Below are 22941 nucleotides of genomic sequence, written 5' to 3'. Positions count from 1 at the left end.
TTTTCCCTAAATCTATGCTGTTTTGCCCTCAATAGCAATACACAAGTGATCTCCCTGTCTTTATCTCAGCCCATGAGCCTTTCAATTCTATTTTTTTCCTACATTTCTCCTCCAGTCCTGTTGAGGAGGGAGAATCAGTGAGCAGCTGAGTGGGTGCTTGGCTGTTAGACAAGGCTAATCTACCACAAGAATGAAACTGCAATTATTTACAGCAGAACTAAATAGTACAGATAGCTGATCACACACAGTTTTATTTTTAGTTTTTCATACATTTTGGTTAAAGAAGCCACCATAAGCATTTTAGCAGAGTTGTATCAGGTATTATGTCAGTATGGAAAAACTCATAAAGCCATTGTAAGATACCTAAACTGACGTGATCACAGAAGACAGGGAATATAAGCAAGTACATTCTTGGCTGTCATCTGTCAATTATATCTAAAAAAAGCAATAAAAATAATAAATATAAAATAAATAAATATAAATATAATATAAATATAAATATAAAATAAAAAATAAAAAATAAAACTGAAAGACAACTTTTTTTTAGATATGTTCATGTATTCCTGGTAAATATTTTAGTGGTTCCCCTTTGGCAGAGTTTTGTGACTTGATACCACAACAAACTCCTTTTACTTAACCACCCCACTAATGAAAAATATTGATCTTAAAATAGGAGTATCTATTTAAAGATATAAACTTTGACACGTGTTTGGTTTACTAAACCAGTTGGTTTAATTGGAATTAATGCTCTCCGTTTTTATCAGATTATACAAATAGGGAAAATGAGGGAAAATGGATAATCATTATTTCTTCTACTACTAACACCAATTAGAATGAAGTTTTAAAGGCATCCTACCTATGTTAGGGATAGAAAATGGTAATATATCCCAATATCTTTACTGACTCAATCTGCAAAAAATATTTTTTTTCAAGATGCTATTTTCTTTTATACTGTATTTTAAACTTCACCTGTTCAGATGAAATGTTTGCTCTCTGTAAAAACAATAATAACGTGTTCCACACAGTACTTTCTCTGACTTCTTTGGTTATGGCTTTCATAACAACGTACCAAGGCATCAACAAAAGGGCAAAAGAGTTTTCTCAACTCCTACTGTCTTGCCAAGACAAGATTAAACCAGAAAGTTTAGCTGCCTCTATAGTATACCTCAAAACCAGCCAAAGTATCTGAAGTTGCATTTCTAGAGCCTTGCTTCCTATTGCTTATAGAAGGGTTAAATTGGCAGTAATTAGATTTATTTATTTATTTAAATTTCAATACAGCATTGCAATGGCACAGCAGGGCTAACAGTGTAATTAATAATGGGAAGGAGTTACTAAGATGTAACATAGTGCATATGCACTGCACTGAAGTTTGCTATTCAAGCATGGAGAATGCTAAAAGCTACCTTCCAAAATTCGAGAAAATATCAGATTTTAATATTAAGATAAGTATTAGATGAAAACATAATATTTAATTCAAAATTTAAATCCACTGGTTTTAAAATACTAAGTTATCTTTAATAAATGCACATACTATTTAAACACATAAACAAGAAATCTGTTTTTAAGATTAACACCAATGCAGGTTGTATACAGCGAGCTAACAGAATTCATCTCAGAAAAATATATTTAAAATGTTAAGATCTTTGCCCATACAGAGTGCAACGTTAAAGAAGTCTTTAGTCTTTTAAATAAACTATTAATTAGTATTATCTTTATTAGACACAGTATAACAGATGGACTGCCACAAGAACAAAAAAAGGAAGATTAATTTTAATCGTATCTTTGCGTGTTTTCTAGCAGGTCTTAAACTTTAGTTCTAGTATTTGTATTCAATTGTTATTTCGAGAGCGGAAACTTCTGCATAAGCAGCTTCCATATTTATGAACGAGGAGTAATTATGGATTCTTGAAAGATCCTTCTTGCCTTTGTGATTTCACATCCCAAAGTGGGACTGATAAACCTACTTATAGATTTCACATGTAAATCTTAAAATACTGGGGGTCCAACCTTTATATCCTTGGATATCAATAGCAAGGTTGCCACTGATTTTCCTGGTTTACGATTAGACTGTCATTGTACATCTAAATGCAGATTAATGTAACACCCAGAGGTGTTGGGTTTAAATGGCAGGGTTCTGGAGTGCGGGGAGGGAGAGGAAAGTGGGAGGGTACTGCAGGTGTGATCTCTCTGAACAAAGGCCAGGGCTTGCCTGTATCAGACACAGACAGCTCCAATGGGCAGATGAGCGCAGGGGCACTTTGGGGAAAAGTTTTTTGGGAAAGAATAAAAATGCTGTGCAGCAGTTATGAATAGAACAGAACAGAATAGAATTGTTCTGTTGGAAGGGACCTTCAAAGATCTTCTAGTCCAACTCCAACTGAGGAGGTATGAGAGTGACAACTGAGAAAAAAAAACATCCTTGCAGCTCCCAAGGTCAGTGCAGCAGGAGAGCAGGAGGTACTCCAGGCATGAAGGAGAAGTTCCCCTGCAGCCTGTGGAGTGGCCCCTGGTGGAGCAGGCTGTCCCCCTGCAGCCCATGGGTCCCACATGGAGCAGATCTCCACGCTGCAGCCCGTGGAGGAGCCCACGTGGAGCAGGTGGATGTGGCCTGAGGGCTGCGGCCCATGGAGATTAGCCCACACTGAAGCAGGCTGTCTGGTGGGAACTGAAGATGGTGGGGGACCCACACTGGAGCAGTCTGTTCCTGAAGGACCACACTCCATGGAAATGATCCATGCTGCAACAGTTCTTGAAAGAGTCTATCCTGTGGGAGGGATCCCACAATGGAGCAGGAAGGGGCAGCAGTGGTGAAGCATTATGAACTGACCGCAGTCTCTTCACCATCCCCCTGCTCAGGGGGAAGGATGTAGAAGAGGGGGGGAAATGAAGGGATTAAGGTGGAGCTGGGAAGATGGGGAGTGTGGGGATGGTGTGTTTAGGTGACTTTTTTCTTATTTTTTTCCCTCACTATCCTACTCTATCTTTAATCGGCAATAAATTAAATTATAAACTAACGTTTCACAAGTTGAGTCTGTTTTGCCCATGACAGTAATTGTTGGGTGATCTCCCGGTCTTTCTCAGGACCCATAGGCATTTGATCTTATTTCCTCCCCTTGACCTGTTGAGGAAGGAGAGTGAGAGAGCAGCTGGGTGGGCACCTGGCAGCCAGGCAAGTTTAACCCAGCACAACAGATTAATCACAAAGGATTTTTTCATATATATTTTTCATAATCACCAATGAAAACAACAACAACAAAAATCAGAATTTAAAGTAGGAAATTCACCTAAGTATGCTGATCATCTTTCTTTGTTCAACTTCAATACTGTATTTTGAAATTTGAAACACCTGACAATAAGCCTCAAGTCATTTTACAAAACACTTATATAAAGTGAAACAAATTTTCTTATAAATAAATAAAAAGTATGACATTCAAAAGAATAAATTATCTTAAAAATTAAATTCATTGGTGGCACAGTCTATAACTTTTTTGGAGTAGAGGTTTTTAATTTACCTGACTGTAAACACCTGATAAATATGCAAAGGACATGATCTTTCAGACAGCACTTAAAAGATTAAATGAAATTAGAATTAAGAAATACTAGTATTCACCTATAATGATTTATAACACATATCATGTAATATAAAAGTACCGTTACTCTTCTGGAAGGCTCTTCTATACCCCCAAGTCAAGGTTATACAAAATGATGGGAATAAGTATCCGTGCTCCTGAAGCATGTTTCCATTTCAGCCAGATCAAAAATGATGAATACTAACATACAATATTAGCATTTGTAGTCACCACACATTAAAACATTTTTCTTGTGCAAAAAAATAGTCAAGCAAAAAACTTTATACATTTGTAGTTTAAATTCATTTTTGTTAAAATAATTTCCACATCAAACATGAAGAGGCTTACACTTTCAGGACTTTTTAGTTTTTTGTGGGTATTTTTGGTTGTTTTTATTTCACTGAAAAATATTTCTACCATTTAGTAAATCCATATTTCATAAAAAAATATACTGTAAGAACTGAACTACGATTTCAATGTTCACCTCTGCTAATGAAATGTTGGGGTATCCCCATATATCAGCGACTTTGGGGCTAAACTTAGTAAATGATCACCTGCTCAGACCAGCTTCAACATTTTGTCCTCTACCCACCACACATCCAGATCAGACCAGATGCTTCCAAGGCTTTTTATGCCTTCATCAATTCATGTGAACACATGTAGGCAGTCAACACAAAATTTTTAAACACTTCTGTAGCACAAAGACGACAATGTTAGTAATTTACTCTGCTAAGTAACAGTGTAGAAATCCCCATATGCTCTCTGCCAACAAATATGATACACAGTTCTGAGAAAATGATTCTGTTTTAGTGACCCAGCTGAAGAAAGCAGATGGAGACTCTTCAAAGGAGAAAATGTTCATTTTTCCTGACTTTGCTGCTGCATATACACTTTAATTTTCAGGCTTATGTTCCAGCTGCCAAACATTTATTATGTTTTCTCTGAATTTCTTCTCTATATCAACTTCCTTATTACTAAACTTGTCAAAAGACTACTTCTGAGTTCCTACACTTTGGACTCCAAACAGAAACCTCACCAACAAGTCTTAACCAGTACTGGGAGACTGTACCATTATGCCATTTACTCTGTTTTATCTAAAGCAATATTTCATGGAAGCAACACAAGAGGATGTCAGTTTTCACAGAATTGGTATTAGAAGAGCAAATCCAGGACTCCCATCTGTACTCAAAACTCAGGGGAGTGCACATAATACTCACTTTCCTCAACATCATTAATCAGAAGTCCAATAGCAGTAAATAATGTCACTGCAAGGTCACCGACAACTTGCTGCAGATACTGTTTATCCACCTCCAAGTCATAACCACTACTCTCAATAACCTACAGATGCTCCACAGATCTCCCCACCTGCTAACAAGTAACCTGTACTAAGAGTGTGATAAGTTACATGAGAAAATGCATCTCTATCGAGACATTATTGTAATAACATTTGGTAGCACCTACAGAGGAAGGACCAAAGTTTCTGAATGGTTTGGAAATTGCTGTCCTGCGACTGCAAAATCTGTAATTAATATTGCTATGCAGGCAGAACCTCATCCTGGATGACTGGCAGTACTACAGCACCAAGAAGTCTCTGGATAAAGTTCCTTATCTTATTATGAAGAAAAAAAAATCTGCAATGTCCTCTGTACCATGAGGTTTACTAGAAAAAATATAGATACAATATGTGCTGATAAGCATCTTCAGTACAAATATTACTACAGACGTGTTCTAGTAAGAATGATGACTTAAGCAAGCAGAAAGACTCTAAAGAATTCAGTTACTGCATAGATGTTTTTTGTCTGTTTCCAGGGGAATTAAGTAATATAGTAGTTGAAGTGAATTGCAGCTTGAAGTCCACAGTGAAAAAATTCACACACCCCCACAAAAGATTAACCGATGTTTGTTCTATGATCACTTATCACTTATGAATACAATACAAATCAGATATTTCTGAAACCATGAGAAAATCGCATACCCCCCAAAACTTTGCCAGTGTGTTATACCACAATACCCTGTGGCCTTTATTTCCAGATTTCAATTGAATTGATAGTACATATAAAGTAGCCATTAAGATAACTTCAAATTGTGAAGTTTATTTAAAGTCAAGCCTCAGAGGAATCATCATGTACAGAGATCTCACTCCTACTCCTTTCCAATACAAAGACCTGAGGACAGGTCTTTTGCATAATAAAAGAACTTTCAAGTTTGGGTTTGCTCATATTTGACAGAAGTAGCAGAATTTTTATGGATTTCTGAAAACAATAAAAAAATCTAAAATACAGTTTTAAAATCAGTGATTTACTTCTATTGTAAAATCTACCAGTATTCTGCTACCTTTAAGAGAGAATTCATAGATACAGCTTTAAGCTACACAGGTATTTTTGAGAACTTTCTGGTTTTCTTTCAGTCAGAATTCTGCACAAAGGAACATGGCTTGGAAGAAAAATAAACAACAACAACAACAAAACAATAATAACAATAGTAATAAAAACAACAACACTCTGTCAGGCTAGAGAGAACCAACGTGTCTTACTAAGTTTGTAAAAAATACGAGACCTATTTACTTGGGTCTCATAAATGAGCAGGCTTGATAATGTGCGAGTGAAAAAATAGAAAACTAATTCTATTCTCTTTTCAATTCCATGAATCAGGTAAATCTTAGATTGGTATTATCTCATATGTGTTGGATACAATGAAGAACAAAAGGTTTACTCAAAGGAATCAAGATGCAGAATCTCCTTTGACATCCCCTCTGAGTAGGGGGCCATGGCCTGCCATTAAATGAAAAACAAAAATATGAAATTCACCTTGCCTTAAATCATAAAGAAACTAATTAAGTTTAAACTAACTTAGATTTTTATCTTGTAAGCATCTGAATAGTCCTGTGAATTTCTGAATGATCACTCATATCCTCAAAGTAAGTATGCTCATAATACTCTGTTGAAGTGGTGTCTACATTGATTAAATGTAGCCCAGTGGTTATATTACATTCCTTTTATATAGTTTTCAGCATCTTTTAATTAATTGCTTGTGGGGAGCAAGGGACTTCATATAGTTAAAACTAGTATTTGGAGCTTCATCTTACTTTTAAAATGGGAAAAATACTTGAATTGCAAAATGACTGCATAATATTTAATGAAGGCATTCATTATTTCTAAATTCTCTCTGTTCACTTTCAGCTAGAAGTTAATTTAAATCACTAAATTTACATTTTTTGCCAAGTTTTAGTTACCAGCCACATCTTGAAAAAGTATTGACAGATATGATCAGAAATAAGCAAAACTGAAAGAACTTCTGAGATAAAAGTCAATGATCTAGAAGTTTACAACAGCAGATTTTTCTGCACTGGTGGAAATAATTTCCTTTTCTTGTTAAGCTTCTTAATTCTAATTATATTTGATATGAAGTTTTAGAGTTATATGCATATAGGTAAAAGACACATTTCTTACTCTGGTTCAATACTCATCTCAAGAACAGCTTGAAAAGCATCAGTTTGGATGATATTTATCAGATTCTCCTAGTCAAAATGTTCATGCAGAAAGGTATACTATTTATAACTAATTAAAACCTTAAAAGCAACTGTCTTTTAAATTTACATTTTTCAGCCTAGTATTTTTTCTGAATTATTCTAAAATTATCCAATACAGTAGCCTTTTTCTGCAAATAAGGCCATATAGACAGAAAGAGCTAAGGCAATTAAGTGCTTTAAAGTGAGGTAAGGGTCTGACCTATCTCCCCCCCCAAACAAAAAACAACAACAAAAAAAACCCACAACTGTCTTAGAAACTAAAAGGAGCTGTAGTAAATATTCAATGGTACTTCATGTTCAACACATTTCTATATTAATATTTTTAGAACATTCTATTTTCATTAAAGTCTAAGCTTATTTACACTTTAGTACATTCTTAAAGAATTGAAAGAGAGCATGTTAAAAAAAGTCTGGAAGAAAAAGTCATTCAAATAATTCTTTCCTGTTCACCTTAAGGCAGTGTATACTGGTCAAAAGTAAAAGCTTATGTTAATATCCGAGTTATTCTTTCAGTCTCATTCAGCTTTATTTGCCAAAAGATGAAGGACTTTATGCTTTTTAAACAAACATGAATTCAACTACTTAACCCTCAAGCTGTTTATTTTTCCCTACAAAGACATTTCCTTAAAAATGCTTCACTGTTCAGATGTATTTAAATCTGTTTAAATGCTGCCCACACGCAGAAGGATTCATAACAATTGTACATTCCAATAACATACGCTGAAGACCACATTCTCATGTAATCTACAACAAACAACCAAGTGCTGCCACACAATTTTAAGTAAACTTCTCTAAATATACAAGTGCACTCTAAAATATGTTTAGATCTATCTACACCAAACAAGAACAACTCAAAAAAGTTGTTTGATTTTATTGACGTCCTCCAACCCCCAAGCCATGAGGAATTATTGTCAACTAATACAACTGGTTGATTTTGCTTTATACTGGTTTTAGATGCTATAATGAAGTTACCTGTCATTAATGATCCAGTTCAGACACAGATTGAGGGAATTAAGGTTTTTGCATCTCTTTACTATTTCCATCACGGTTTCATTATCCAGTTCTGTGATATGACGTAGATCCAAGCTGGAGAGATTTCTTAGCTATTGAGACAAATATGATAGAAAGAAATAATCTGAAACTTATTTGCATACATGACTGTTATAAAAACTTTTTAACCTTTTGGAATCATTTATAATATGTGCAAGCTAGTCAGGAAAGATGAAACTAATATATTTCCCACAAAAAAAAGGAACGACATCAGAGATATTAATATAATCCAATTTAAGCCACCTGAAATCTATACCCAAATTTGGAATTCAGGCAGGCTCTCAGTCACTCCATGACACCAAAAATCTCTCGTGCATGGTCCAACCCATACACAATAGAGGCCTAGGCCTTCCTCCTTTTAACTATACAGAGTGTAAGATGCCAAGGTAGCATACCAACTCATTTAATTATAAGAAAAAAAGGTCAGAGAAGAAAGACAAGACTGCACATTTGTGCTCTTATACTCAAATGCATGTGATTAAAGACTTAAGAGTCTAAGGCTTTCAAACAGCATAAATATCACAAGCTCACAGGAAAATACAGCATTTATACTGTAGTCTTACCTGTGCAGCCATCAATAATAACTTTGATATTCCAAGTAACAAAATTTGGAGTTGCAGAACAGGATGATTTAAGATTTATGTGCTGATTAACCTGACTTGTTACTATTGTTAATCATTATAATCTCCTTCAAAAGCAAACAAAACCCTCTTACTACTTTTATGAGCTATGGATTCATAGAAGGAAATTTATAATGATTTCTCCAGCATCCTCAAACAATGGATCAGTTTAATCATAATAACCTCCAAGTGGTGTTTGCTTTTTAAGCTCTCTGAAATAATCTCTGTTATACTCTGGAAAAAAATAATTGCATTAGGTAACACTGACACTTAATTAAATTTACCTTCCCTGTAAGAGAGAGAAAATAATCCTATTCAGTGATTTAAGTCACTAAGGAGTTGATTAAATAAAGGCGTACAACTGACATCATGTAACCGGTCCACTTCAGCAGTTAATTTTTAAATCAACGTATTTAAGGAAAAAGTAAAAAAAAAAAAAAAAAAAGTAAAAAAAAAAAAAAAAGATGACTGAACGTAGGTAGTCTTCCACAGAAACTGGTGTTCTGGTGTTTTGTTCCAGAACATTTTAACATTCTTCAATCTAAAAGTTGAAGAAAAAACACATATTGCTTCCAATAATTCTGCCGAACATCCATGAAGTTATGCAACCTGACCTCTGAGAGATAATTGAGGGGTATTTCTTGAGGAAATAAGAGAATATTCCTATTACTAAAATGTAGCAACGAGTTTGTTGTTGTAATCCCACTGCACTTCTATTTCTTATTTGCTGATAAGGAGAGAAGCAAATGGCTGATACAGCGTTGGTAGAACGAACAGATCTTGCGGGCTCTGCATTTCATACGTACTGCTCTAACAGGAAGCTTGGAAGACTTATCTTAGAACCGTAGAATTATAGAATTATTAAGGCTGGAAAAGGCCTCCAAAATCATCTGGTCCAACCCTAACCACCGATATTACCCACTAAACCACGTCCCTAAGTACTACATTCAACCTTTCTGTAAACATCCCCAGGAATGGTGACTCCACCACCTCCCTAGGCAACCCGTTCCAATGTCTAACTACCATTTCTGAGAAGAAATGTCTCCTCATTTACAACTAAGCCTCCCTTGGCACAACTTGAGGCTATGCACTGTAGTCCTATCTCTAGTTATCTGCCAGAAGAGACACCCCCAGCTCCCCACAGCTTCCTTTCGGGTAGAGGTATAGAGCAATAAGGTCTCCCCTGAGCCTCCTCTTCTCCAGACTAAACAACCCCAGTTCCCTCAGCCACTCCTCACAGGACTTGTGTTCCAGGCCCTTCACCAGCTTTGTAGCCCCTCTCTGGACATGCTCCAGGGCCTCGATGTCCTTCTTGTACTGAGGGGCCCAGAACTGAACACAGTACTCAAGGAGCGGCCTCACCAGAGCAGAGTACAGGGGGACGATCACCTCCCTGGTCCTGCTGGCTACACTATTCCTGATACAAGCCAGAATGCCACTGGCTTTCTTGGCCACCTGGGCACGCTGCCAGCTCATGTTCAGGTCAACCAACATCTTCAGATCCTTCTCTTCTGCACAGCTTTCCAGTGACTCTGCCCCAAGCCTGTAGCACTGCATGTGGTTGTTGTGGCCAAAGTGCAGGACTCGTCACTTAGCCCCACTGAACCTCATCCCATTGGCCTCTTTCCTAACCTGTCCAGGTCCCTCTGCAGGGCCTTCCTACCCTCTGGCAGATCAACTTCCTCCCAGCTTGGTGTCATCTGCAAACTTACCCGAGGGTGCTCTCAATCTTCTATGCACCCCAAAAGAAGCTCACAACCAACTCTCATTTTTCTATATGTTACAAGAAGAAGGGAAAGTTTAGAGCAACTTGAATTTTCCTCACCTTCCCACAGATATTCATATTAGGTAATTCAGCCTTTGTACCATGTTGTCAATAACATGGTCAATGCCTATGACACACTGAAGCCCTATGTGAAGTTCTAATAATGTGTATTAATGATTCCTTTCTAAAATGTGCTTCCTAAAATGCAGAAATCATTCTATTACTACTGTTTTGCAAATAAACTGTGTGGACAAACTCTGAAAAATCATTACAACTGCAATTTCTGTATCAGCAGCAATATGTAGAAGATTTCTCCACTTAAGATGCAGGATCTATAAATATCAATGTATTGGAACAGCCTGTTTCTGCTTTCCCAATGTGTTTTTGCACAAAATATATTAGGACCAACTATCCCAATTCCAAGAAAGCCAAGAGTTCTAAAGAATAATGTTATGTGTATATCTTTGCAGCAAGACAACTTTGCTAAATTCTGATTTATAAGATTCCTACAGTGATTAAATGTTCAATATGTTCCCATGTTATTAATTTCCATATTATCTATGTTTATCTTGCTTTTAGATGATTTAATGCCTTATCCCCTATTTATAAAATGGGGAAACATGGCACAAATACATTGATTATTATCACATTTACAGTTTGTTATGGAAATGGGAATCAAAGTCAAATCTGATAAACACTGGTCCACCAAAGTAACTATGTAATAATTTACATGGGGCAACAGATTTCTCAGCATAGGAAATAAATGTAACAGACAATTCAACAATGCATATGCTTTATGGCATTAAAAAATATTTACCAGGAGTCCTCAGAGAAAAGTTTAGAATCTTACCTTTGAGAAAAACAGCATTCTTAACTAAAATATGCTTTCTTTCAAGACAACATAATTCTTACCCAGTTGAGGCAATGATGAGTGCAACAGAAAGAATTCATGATTTCCCAGGAAAAAAAAAAAAGACTCTTGCACTGCATGGGTAGACTCAAAAACTACATTGAAATCCAAGTACTAGTCAGTGACCCAATTGTTAAGGGTTTCACAAGTAGATTTTAGCCTTCACTGTCACAGGAGAATGATCATTCCCTCATTGTTTATTACTTTCATGCTAATGATGGTCTACCATTATATTCATTATATAGTAACTCAACCATCACTTGCCTATTTTACCATCACATTCATTCATTTAAAAAATCTACGTCACACTTGACCTACTTGGTAGGTTAATTCTTCTTTTTATTAGGCACAATATACTCAATCCAGTAAATCTTAGCAGATCTTGCTAAGGTTTTCAGCAGTAAACTGCTATCTTAGTAGTTCAAAGAGACTGTTTCAGGTGAATACAAAGTCTTCAGGTATAATTTGACAACCTCACTATTGCCATTTCAGATGAGTGAATGGTTTTCAAGGGGTGCAGAACAGGACACATACTCCCTTAAGCATTGGCCCTGCTGAAATGATTTGGCACTGATCATGACAGGTGAAGAGAATACTCCTGGACCTACTTAAATCACAGGTACCAATATCCAATTGCCATTGTTGTATTGTTGTATATATTCAACTGACCTTTGTTTAAACAACAACAAAAAAAAAAACAACAAACAAACAAAGGTGTGGGTGAGGGTACTTTAATGCCAAATACCCTATATTATATTTTATCTGAAAAACTATTTGTAAGGGATCAATGCTATAGTGCCGAATTCTTTACAGCATTATAAACAATTAGCAAGAACAATTACATAAGCTTTATATAATACCTCTAACCCTCACATCTAAAACTAGTTTGATATTAAAAAAAAATTAAAAAAAATAAATAAACCTCTCTGAAGCAGACATTTGGACGGCAGGGACATTGGAATCTTGCATGCATAAATCTTGAGATTAATATAGCATACTTTTACTCAGCATTTTTCCATGGAGAAAGATATTCTGTTAATTGAATAGTCAGTGTTATGGCACCAGGATGAACAAAGGCTTCCCCCATCCCCCTTTTTTTTTCCTCTCAATCATGCAGCAGTACCATTTTATCATGCAATTTTAGGGCCATTATTTACAAATATTCACACTCTTCTCCACCTCTTAATTCTATACCTCTACGAAGAATGCTCAGCATGAGGAAAATTTAAGCTCAACTCAAGCAGACAAAATGTTTTGCCTGAAAATTAATATTCATTGTGACAATAAAACAGACAACACAAATAGCAGACAGAAGCCTTAAAAATGTGAAATGAAAAAATGAAGTGAAAGAGTTAAGAGAAAAGAGGAAGAGTTATACAAACTTTGTTTGCTACACACATACAAAGCCATACTGAAATTACTGAATATTGACTCAGGAAAAATTGTGTGCTAAAATTGTATAAGGTAGCACAATAGCATTTAAATTTCAGAAGGAGTCTAGTTAGACAAATGTGATTTGGAGGGAACAGGATGTTGGCTTCCTCCTCTCAGTTGCACTAATTGACAAAGAATTGACAGCCCAGTATGTAAAGGTTTTATGAGGAGATTGCCCGTGAAAATTTATAGAAAGGAAATTATTGCACTGTGAATGACAAATGCAAAAGAACAACTTATATCACAAAATGGTTTTGGGCAAAGGAAATTTCAAAAACAGAGCTTCAGTTGTTTTAAAAAGACATTCTTAAAACAAACAAAAAAACCTACTGCTTTTAAGAAATACAATACTGCTTATGGGTCACATCTCAAATTATAAAGGCATTTTTCTACAACATTTTTCTTGGTTGGATTAATTGAAATTTTATGGAAGTCGATATACTTAAAGATTCAGAGATTGTCATATTTCTGTGCTAGAATGCTTGTTCATAATACCTACGTCTTGATTACTAGAATTAAAATATGTAGAATCAAGAACCTAAAGCATTTGAAAACTATTAGGGGGTGAGAGAGAATGCCTGATTTGAGACCAGAAAAGTTTAGGATCAAGTTCATACGCTCTGGATGGTAAAAATTACAGTTACCATTTGGATCACAGGTAGTTTTTCACAGAGTGTTATCAACTGTTGTGAGTATTTAGCTGTAAGGAACTGCAAATATAATGAGATTGTAAATCCCCCTCCCCCACACACTCCTCCCAATTCCTGTGCATATATGCTTCCTTAAAAGTAAAACAATTCACATAAAATCAATCTAAAGCCGAATTATTTCTGAAGGAAAGTGCTTATAAGGACTTAATGAACTTTAAATTCACATCTTTTGCTAATTAAGCTTAATTTTCTTGACTCTCTCTGTGTATATATGCCTTCGGGGAATAAAGTGCTCTCTGATTTAAGCCCTGCAAAGGAAATGTATGATTACAAACAAAAGAAAATAGCAACCAGAAAAAGAATGTAAATCACATTCTTTTTACTATTATGACAATAGAATCTATAAACTATTTTTTAAAAAGGCACATACATTAATTTTGAGTTAAGAGTAAACTGAAGTAACTGATACATATTTTTGTGATATACTATGTTTGTGAAATATTAATCATACATGGTTTAAAAAATTGGAAAATGATTGAAGAGTTACAGAAGAGACTATATTCCCATAGACTGATATAATGTTCTGCACGTTCAAAACACTTAATTTCATTTCTTAAAGTTAAACATTGCAGAACATTGAGCTTAAATAAGAAGTGCTTAAATACGAAATAAATGTTCAAAAACTGTGTTAGAAGAACAACGATTTAATTTTATCACTTAACATAAGACAAAAAAAGAACTTTGTTTTGAAGATTGTATGTATTTGTAAAAAAAAAAAAAATTATAAGCCTAAGGAAAAATATGGAATTTACATTATACATTAATTAACGAAAGATATTTATCCATTATATTCCTTGATTTTGTCATGTAGCACAACAAGAGGAAAATAAAAGACATTTGTATTCAAGTTGCTACACCTTTGAAGCTGACTAATAATTTGTGTTGTGTTTTTTTTTAAACTTTTTCGTGCATACTGTTACAAGTTATGCTACACAATATATATATACCACTCTCCTTTCTATAGGTAAGGCCCATTGTAAAACAGCCAAAAAGTGCTACTTGCATTCACATTTAAACTGCTTATATATCACCTGAGATACAAGAGTTATAATTTATAAACTGGAAACAATAATTGCTGTTAAATTTCATTATCATTGAATCATAATTTACTCTATGTTTTTTGCTCCCATGTACTTCTAGCGAACAACTTTTGATTTGGAAACTTTCACATACCACAGAGCACTGGAACCCTTTCAGTCATGCAATCAGCCTTCTCTGCAATGGCGTTTCTACCTAATTGCAATACTGCAGTCAGGTGCAAGTATCAAATTCTTAAAAATGGTGAAAAGAATCTCTTAGGAGGGACACAGCCAATACAATTTTGCTCAACAAAATGGTCAGGTTTAGTTCTACAGGTGGTGAAAAGGTTTTCTTACACAGTCTATAGCACCACGACATTTAATGTATAAAGCCAGCTCCAACAAAGAATCTCCCAGAATCACTATATTCAGAAATCGTTAAAAACTTTTTCCTATGATGGGAAGACTAACATTTAAAAGACTATCTTATTAAATGCAAACAGATTCAAGTAAATGATAAGTCATCTTATGAAATATAGTTTGCTATGTAAGTAAAAGTTGTTTTTAAAAAAACAACTTATCTCCAGACCTAGCCAAAGTACAAAACAAAAAACAAACAAACAAACAAAACAACAACAAAAAACAACTGTCGTGTTCTTGTTTAGGAGGCAAGATGATTTTAAGATTAGAAGGCATGCTGAAATATTACCATAAAAAGGCAGTGTACTTCATGGAAAAATAAATCAGTAACTGAAGTAAGGGACCATACAATACTTCAGTTTAAAAAAGATTTGCAAAATCAGTCTAGCCATCAGTCTACATTATCATTATAAATCTGTCAAGTGGATAATGTCTGCACTGAATAACTCCTAAATATTTGCTCTATAAATCTGAACCTTGATCGTCTTCATACAGGCCACCAACTCAGCAATGGGTATGACTTGGTGCAGTTGGTCATGACCCTCAGGTAACAGTTACGAGATAAAGAAGGAATGCAGGTAACTTTAATCCCCCCCAAAAGGTTACTTAGCTAAAGAGACTTCATGTATTGGTGATTAGAAAAATAAGTTGTCTAATTAGGATTCACATGTATGTAGATGAAGATGTCTATAATAAGTTTTATCCAAACATAATCCTTCAGAAGTCCATGGTGTAGAAGTGTAGATATAAGTATACTGCCACAAAGCAATTACTCCAGCATATACATTACGGCAGGAAGCCATGGAAATGGCTTGGAAATAAAATTACATCTCATTATTTCTCAACAAAGTTGAGAAACATTGGGCTAATTTTCAGCTGTTTTGTTACACTTTCACACATTAAAACTACAAAACAATAAAACATTCCAGGTCATCAGAAAAAAAAAAAACTGTTTTCAACTGGGAGTCCAACAGTCTGAATTGCATACACACACACCGTATTTCTCCACCTGCCCAATAATCATTATTTATTTTAAGTGTGTTTTTTGTGGATTGTACAAACTTCAAAGAAAAGGAGCACTAGAGTGATAACACATTTTTGTTCAAAAAGCATTTATTATTTTTTTAATATCGCAATGTTCAGGACCAAAAATAATGAAAATAAACACTGAATGTTTCTTCTTTTCTAAATCATAGAACACTTTCGCTACCATACCACACAACTAGCTATTATAAAAGCCCTGTGATTCAGCAGCACTGTAATGCAGAATTTTCAAGTGCCAGTATTTTTAAAGAGGAGCTAACATTACCAGAGGGAAAATGCAGTAATAATAAACCTCTCCATTTTTATACATCTGCCAGCCTCAAAGCCCTTTTACAACACAGGCCAGTGCTGTTATCTCCACTTTGCACGCAGGAAGCAGAAGGACGGAAGGGTACTTGCTCTGCACAGCCTCGCAGGACACACAGGCCATGGAGAGCTAAGAGCAGATTCCACATCCTCTTAGAACACAGGATTGGTATTATTACTAAGCAGTTATGAACCGAACACAAAAATGGCCATAAGAAATGCATGATGTTTGAAACAAAAAACCTGATGTCATTAACAGGTGAATTCTGGAAAAGACATATGCAGCAGTTTAAGATTTAGTTATTGCTCCACAAATATTTGTTATCACTCCCTGATGGAGGTTATTTCCTACAAATAAGAATTGCAGAAACAGAACATGTGCCTGTGCCAGATACTTCAGTTCAATTCAGTGTTTTAGTTAAAACTGCTTGCTGTACTATGAGGGAAGTAACACACCTGTCAGGGGAGCATGGAAACAACTACTGAAGTCACTGTAGCAAGATAGGAACCAGATATCACTTCTCAATAGCTTCAGAATTAAGAAGCTGGAATTTCTATAGTAATTTTGCTATTGCAGGTATCCATACTAAAGATGTCAGCTTAAAGTAGCAGCAAACTTATTGACCCCCCCAACCAGAAAAACCCACACATTGCTACTGTGCACAGAAAGTCACTTGTATGTAAAATAAATATTTAGCAAACCTTACGGAAGACATCATACCAGAGAAGGCATGACATATTCCCCATGAAAACTGAAGTAGAAGAAATAATAAGAGATATTCAAGCTCCTCCTTGAACATGCTTTGATTTTCAACCCAGGAAAAATTCTAGTTATATTACACGCTAGGAGCAAGACAGCAAAAACTCCTTTAACCTGCAAAATACATTTACTCAAAAACATCAGGCATTTCAGAATCACTGCTTTAAATCCAATAAAATCTTGCAGTAAGCAATGACACGCTTTTCGCCAACAATGTTCCACTTGAAAATACTGTTTGTTTCTAGTGCTATTACAATTTACTCGGACATTATTTGATCAACCTAAAAAATTCTAAGATACATTAAAAAAAAAAAGCCTTTGGACAGCATACTACAGAATCTTGAAAAGCAAGACAAATAAAGGAAAAAGTACTTGATACAACATACATGTGAAATAATTAGCACATTCACAGGAATGCTACAAGTGAAAAAAGAATTCCCCAGTTGAGGAGACAAACACGAACTCCACAGTCATTTCTGAGAATTTAAGGAGAAGAAATCACTGCCTTAGTAATAAGAGTCTACAGAAAGTTTGTATATATAAGATCTGAGAGAAGGAAACAGGAATCCCAAAGTTTCATGCCCCAACCAAAAGCACATGTACCAACTACTCATTCCATCTGACTTTTTCCAAGTTTGTGATAAAACTGCCTGCTAGAGATTTTCTGAAGGACTGTGTACGTCAGGATTTCTAATAATTATTGTTAAACCATAATGAAAATCATAAATATTAAGAAGAAAAATCAAGATCTTGACTTTTCTTAACTTCAACCAAATAAATGGGATTATGAAGTCACATCACTGAAGAACAAGACATAACAACGATCCATTAAATACTCGGTAACTCTAGGTCAGAACAATGCAGTATCCAAAGAATGCACCAGAAAAGTGAGGTATGTAGGAATATCCAAGAAAATCTTGGTTTACAGAATCTACGTCAGACTTGGAAATTATCTACCTCCTGCATTTATGTTGTGTATATAAATAAAACCTACAGTGAATTATTTAGGACATGAAAACAATTGTATTATTTCTCTCTCCCATAGATATATGTGCCTTTTACACATTATTTCAATATTCAATAAAGACAGAATCACAGAATCACAGAATCATCTAGGTTGGAAGAGACTTCCAAGATCACCGAGTCCAACCTCTGACCTAACACTAACAAGTACTCCACTAAACCATATCACTAAGCTCAACATCTAAACGTCTTTTAAAGACCTCCAGGGATGGTGACTCTACCACTTCCCTGGACAGCCCATTCCAATGCCTAACAACTCCTTCAGTAAAGAAGTTCTTCCAAGTATCCAACCTAAACCTCCCTTGGCGCAACTTTAGCCCATTTCCCCTCATCCTGTCATCAGGCACGTGGGAGAATAGACCAACCCCCACCTTGCTACAGCGTCCTTTAAGGTACTTGTAGAGAGCGATAAGGTCGCCCCTGAGCCTTCTCTTTTCCAGGCTGAGAAGACCTTCCAAACTATATCCTTTGAGGTGCTATAAGTTTACCATGCAAATTAAATTTTCTGCTTTATTTTTTTTGCATGTTTTCTGAAATGTTTTCAGTTCTTCTGTGTCTTTAGATACTGAGCTGTCCTAAACTGATGAAAATATTTTACAGATATGCTAAATGATTCAATACAACAAATTTCTTCAGCCACATTCCATTTTCATTTAATATGCTCTACACTTACTACATGAAGATCTCTATAACCCTCACTGGGTTAAAGCAACGGCATGAAGTTCAACAGAAGTAAATGCTGGGTTCTGCACCTAGGACGGAGCAATGCCAGACACAGGCACAGACTGGGAGATGAGCGGCTGGAGAGCAGCTCAGCAGAAAGGGGCTTGGGGGTGCAGGTAACAGCGGGCTCAGCAGGGTCAGCATCGTCCCCTGGCAGCCATGAGGGCAAACCACATTGTGGGGTGCATTAAACACAGCATCACCAGCCAGTCAAAAGTGGTGATGCTCCCATTACATTTAGTGTTGGTCTGGCCTCACCTTGAATATTGCATGCAGCTCTGGGCTCCACAATATAGAAGGGACATTAGGTACATGGATCTGTCCAGAGGAGGGCACCAAAGCTGGTAAAAGGGCTGGCAGGTGCATCCTGTGAGGTGAGGCTGAGGAAACCTGGGTTTGGAGAAAAGGAGGCTGAGAGGCAACTTCGTGGCTCTCTCCAACTTCCTGAGGAGGAGAAGCGGAGAGGGAGGTGCAGGCCTCTGCTCCACACTGACAGGACTCATGGGAGTGGCACAAAGCTGCACCAGGAATGGTTCAGATTGGACAACAAGAAAAATTTCTTTACCCCGAGGGTAGTCAAACACTAGGGCAGGTGGTTGATGCCCCACATCTGTCAGTGTTCAAGAAGTGTTTGGACAATGGCCTCATTGACGTGCTTTAACTTTTGGTTAGCCCCGAAGTGGTTAGACAGTTTGACTCAATGATTTTTGAAGGTCTGAACTATCCTGTTCTGTTCTATTCTATTTTATTCTAGGCAGGTCAAGTTAACTCAATTCAATGGATCTCAGTCATATTCAGTTCCTATTTCTACAGTCACCTTTACCAGTTCCATTTTCCCTTTTTTACTTTTATTTTTTAATACTAATATATAGTCCTAGCTTTCAATACTAATTTATCTATGCCAGATGCATTTTCCTCTGTTCTCCCTGGCATTTGCATGATCTCTCAATTTACTTTTAGATGTGAATTTTAACTAATATGCTGTTTGTTCACCTCATCCACATAATTAACTTTACTGAGCACTTCTGTTAATTTCCACAGGTTCATACACGGAAGTTCTCCCACACATCACTCCTCTTATGTAGAATAAAAGGAAATAAAATGCAATTGTCATGCTATATATAAAGTTATAATAGAGATATGGATATATATATATACAAAATGTATGTGCATACTGTTGCAGTAAGGGGCATATCTAAATCTTTCGCATTAGGAATTTTGAACTTCCAATTACAGATTTTTTGTTGTATTTGTGTCATGGTTTTGGCTGAAATAGAATTAATTTTCTTTGTAGAGGCTCACACAACACAGTGTTCTGTACGTTTGATGAAAATAATGCTGATAACACACTGATGATTTAGTTGTTGCAGAGCAGTGCTTGCACAGAGCCAAGGGCATTTCAGTTTCTGGTGCTGCCTCACCAGCTGGGAGGCTGGGAGGGGACACAGCCAGGACAGCGGGCCCAAGTTGGCCAGAGGGATGTCCCATCCCCTCCTCTGTCATGCTCAGCAATAAAAGCTGGGAAAGAAGGAGGAAAAGGGGACGTTCAGAGCGATGGTGTTTGTCTTCCAAAGAAACCATTCTGCATGATGAGCCCTGCTTTCCTGGGAGTGGCTGAACAGCTGCCTGCTGATGAGAAGCAGCAAATGGATTCCTTGTTCTGCTTTGCTTGTGCACACAACTTTTGCTTTACCTTGTGAACTGTCTTTATTTCAGCCCATGGGTTCTTGCACTTTCACCTTTTTGATCCTCTCCCCCATCACAGCTGGGGAGAGTGAGCAAGCAGCTGTGTGGCACTTGGCTGCCTGCCAGGGCTACACCACAACACTTTGCAATAAAGTCTAACGTAACTAGGTATTTTAACGTCATTTGACTGTATAGTATTATTAAACCTAAGAAAAAGTGTCATCCTTAGAATTTGTGTTTCTCCAGTTTAACACAGGGAAGTCTAAACATCTGTTCAAATAATGCAAAGTTCATTTATCTTGTAATGTTTCTTTCTGTGACAGTGTCATTTGTCACATGTATAAACTTACCTTGGCTGTCACACCTATTGTTTGGCCACAGTCTGAAACACTAATGACAAGTTAAAAGTTGCTATGATACTTACATTGGTGAGGTGAATGACTCCTTTAGATGTAACAGAGCAGCCCATAAAACCAACATACTGCAGCTCAGGACAATGTTCAGCAAATGCTTTCACTGACTGATCTGTCACCTACAAAAAAAAGATAGACAGGTAGCAGTTGAATAGGTGATATGAGCATGTTCTTGTATTTTCCCTGTAACTCTGGCAAGATGCTCGTTAATTGTTTCTGTGATAACAGATAATTACTGTTATCACTACTATTATTTATTTTAAGAGTTGTAAAGAAAACATCAGATATGCACACACAGATGTGTACAGAGAGGGATCATGGGAAAGGGGGATCATATTCTTGGAGGAGGAGGACAAATAGAAGAAGAAAGAATGATGGCAACTGAAATTCAGATATTCTTAATATGCAGATAACCCAAGAGACCATTCTATCCACTATTCACATAAATTATACACAAACATTGAAATACTAACAAATCTGGTTTTGCCACCCTGCAGAATCATGCTGTGCATTCTATGCATCATTGACTCGGCATAGAATGTGAATTCATATCCTAAGTTTATAACCTTTTTCTAGGCATTTTTACTAAAAGGAAGCTGTTAATAATTATTAACTAAAAAGATAATACTGCATTTGTGTTCCACATCAGACTGGCATCTCATGGTAATATATCATTCTGTGTTGGTTATCAGTTGAATGGAGATGTTACCTAGTTTGTTAACGAGATTTATATGTATTTCAACAACTATTATTTTTTTTGCAATTGTGTCTAATAAGATTTGATAACTATGAAACACTAACTATTGAACAAATGTAATGTTTTATATGTAGACTCAAAAGAACAACATTTTGTGAACTTTGTGAAGAATGTAAAATTGATCTGGATACACTTAAGACATCTGCATATCTTTCTTTCAACAAGTTTTTTTTTGTTTTTTCTTTTCTGAGGAGTATATATTCCCAGTGCAAACGACAGAAATGCAAATTCTATTCTGATTTTGTGATAAAACATGTACTTTCCAGCCAAACTGCACAGGAATGTCTCACTGTCTGTCTCACTGTATCTGGAATCATAAGTCCTGAATACCTGAGGGCATTCTGGGTGTGCAAGAACATTGTCTTGTTATCACAGAAGCAAAACAAATTTTGAAATATCTAGTCCACCACTGAGCCTCAGGTGAATACATACATAGGAACAATATTCCTGCTGTGCTATGTATCACCTTTATCCACAGTTCCAACTTGCCTGACTAGTTTGTCACTTAACAGCATGCTGGCAGCTTATGGTGACCTTGGTGAGACTCTGGCAAGACAAATTTTGAAAAGATAGCCCAGAGATAAAGGAGACCACCAACAATATTATAGGTACAACACCACATTTAAACTGCACCGATCTGGGGTTATTGGATGTGGTTTATATAGGTCCAATGCAGTTTCTCAGAGGAATGATTTCTTAATGACTAAAATTTTTTTTGTAGTTGCACATCTTCCAACTATAAATATAAGGCAAGTCTTTGGAGGGGTGGGTATTTAGAAACCGATAAAGCTGAAAATAGGCCAAAAGGAAGGGAAAAAGGGCCAGTTACATAGAATCAACTGTAAACTGGGCAGTGGCCATGTATTTTCTGCATAAACCCATGTCTAATGTCTACTGATATCACTCTAAAAACAATGTAGTAAGAAATTTCATCTTTGATTTTGATCTGACGACATCTTACAACTTCACCTCTGCATATTCCTCTCATCTGAGGACTGTCACACCAACTATTTGGGAATTTTGCAGATTTTAACTACTAAAAACCTTTGACAAATAGTACCAGAGATCAAACACTGACAGATTTGCCTTATTTATCATTCAACAAGAACCAGAGTAGTTTAAAAAAAAAAAAAAAAGTCTTCTGACAACTCAGGAAAGTTTTAAATTAGGCACAGAGAAACAGAAATTCAATACATTCTC

At 36.1% G+C, this 22941-nt stretch overlaps 1 protein-coding gene across 6 annotated transcripts in view; it reads right to left on the bottom strand.

Annotated features, from left to right (window-relative positions):
• The window catches only part of FBXL17 (F-box and leucine rich repeat protein 17), a 331132-nt gene that overhangs the window by 207957 nt on the left and 100234 nt on the right, over positions 1-22941 (bottom strand). For 5 of the 6 annotated variants that reach the window (XR_013943102.1, XM_080572810.1, XM_080572812.1 and 2 more), the window contains exons 5-7: positions 20996-21103; positions 19144-19275; positions 8074-8204 (exon numbers count right to left, since the gene is read on the bottom strand). Coding sequence is in view for 5 of the 6 variants with exons in the window: in XM_080572810.1 (XP_080428936.1) it covers positions 8074-8204; positions 19144-19275; positions 20996-21103 (371 nt within the window). In the remaining variant the exon portion in view is untranslated. The remainder of the gene's footprint in view (positions 1-8073; positions 8205-19143; positions 19276-20995; positions 21104-22941) is intronic. The other variant, XM_080572811.1, reaches the window with a different exon arrangement.

This window comes from Anser brachyrhynchus (assembly GCF_964034855.1).
Source record: "Anser brachyrhynchus genome assembly, chromosome: Z".
Classification (NCBI taxonomy): Eukaryota; Metazoa; Chordata; class Aves; order Anseriformes; family Anatidae; genus Anser; species Anser brachyrhynchus.
The sequence above is the reverse complement of the archived record's forward strand: the minus strand, read 5'-3'. Positions and strand labels throughout refer to the sequence as shown.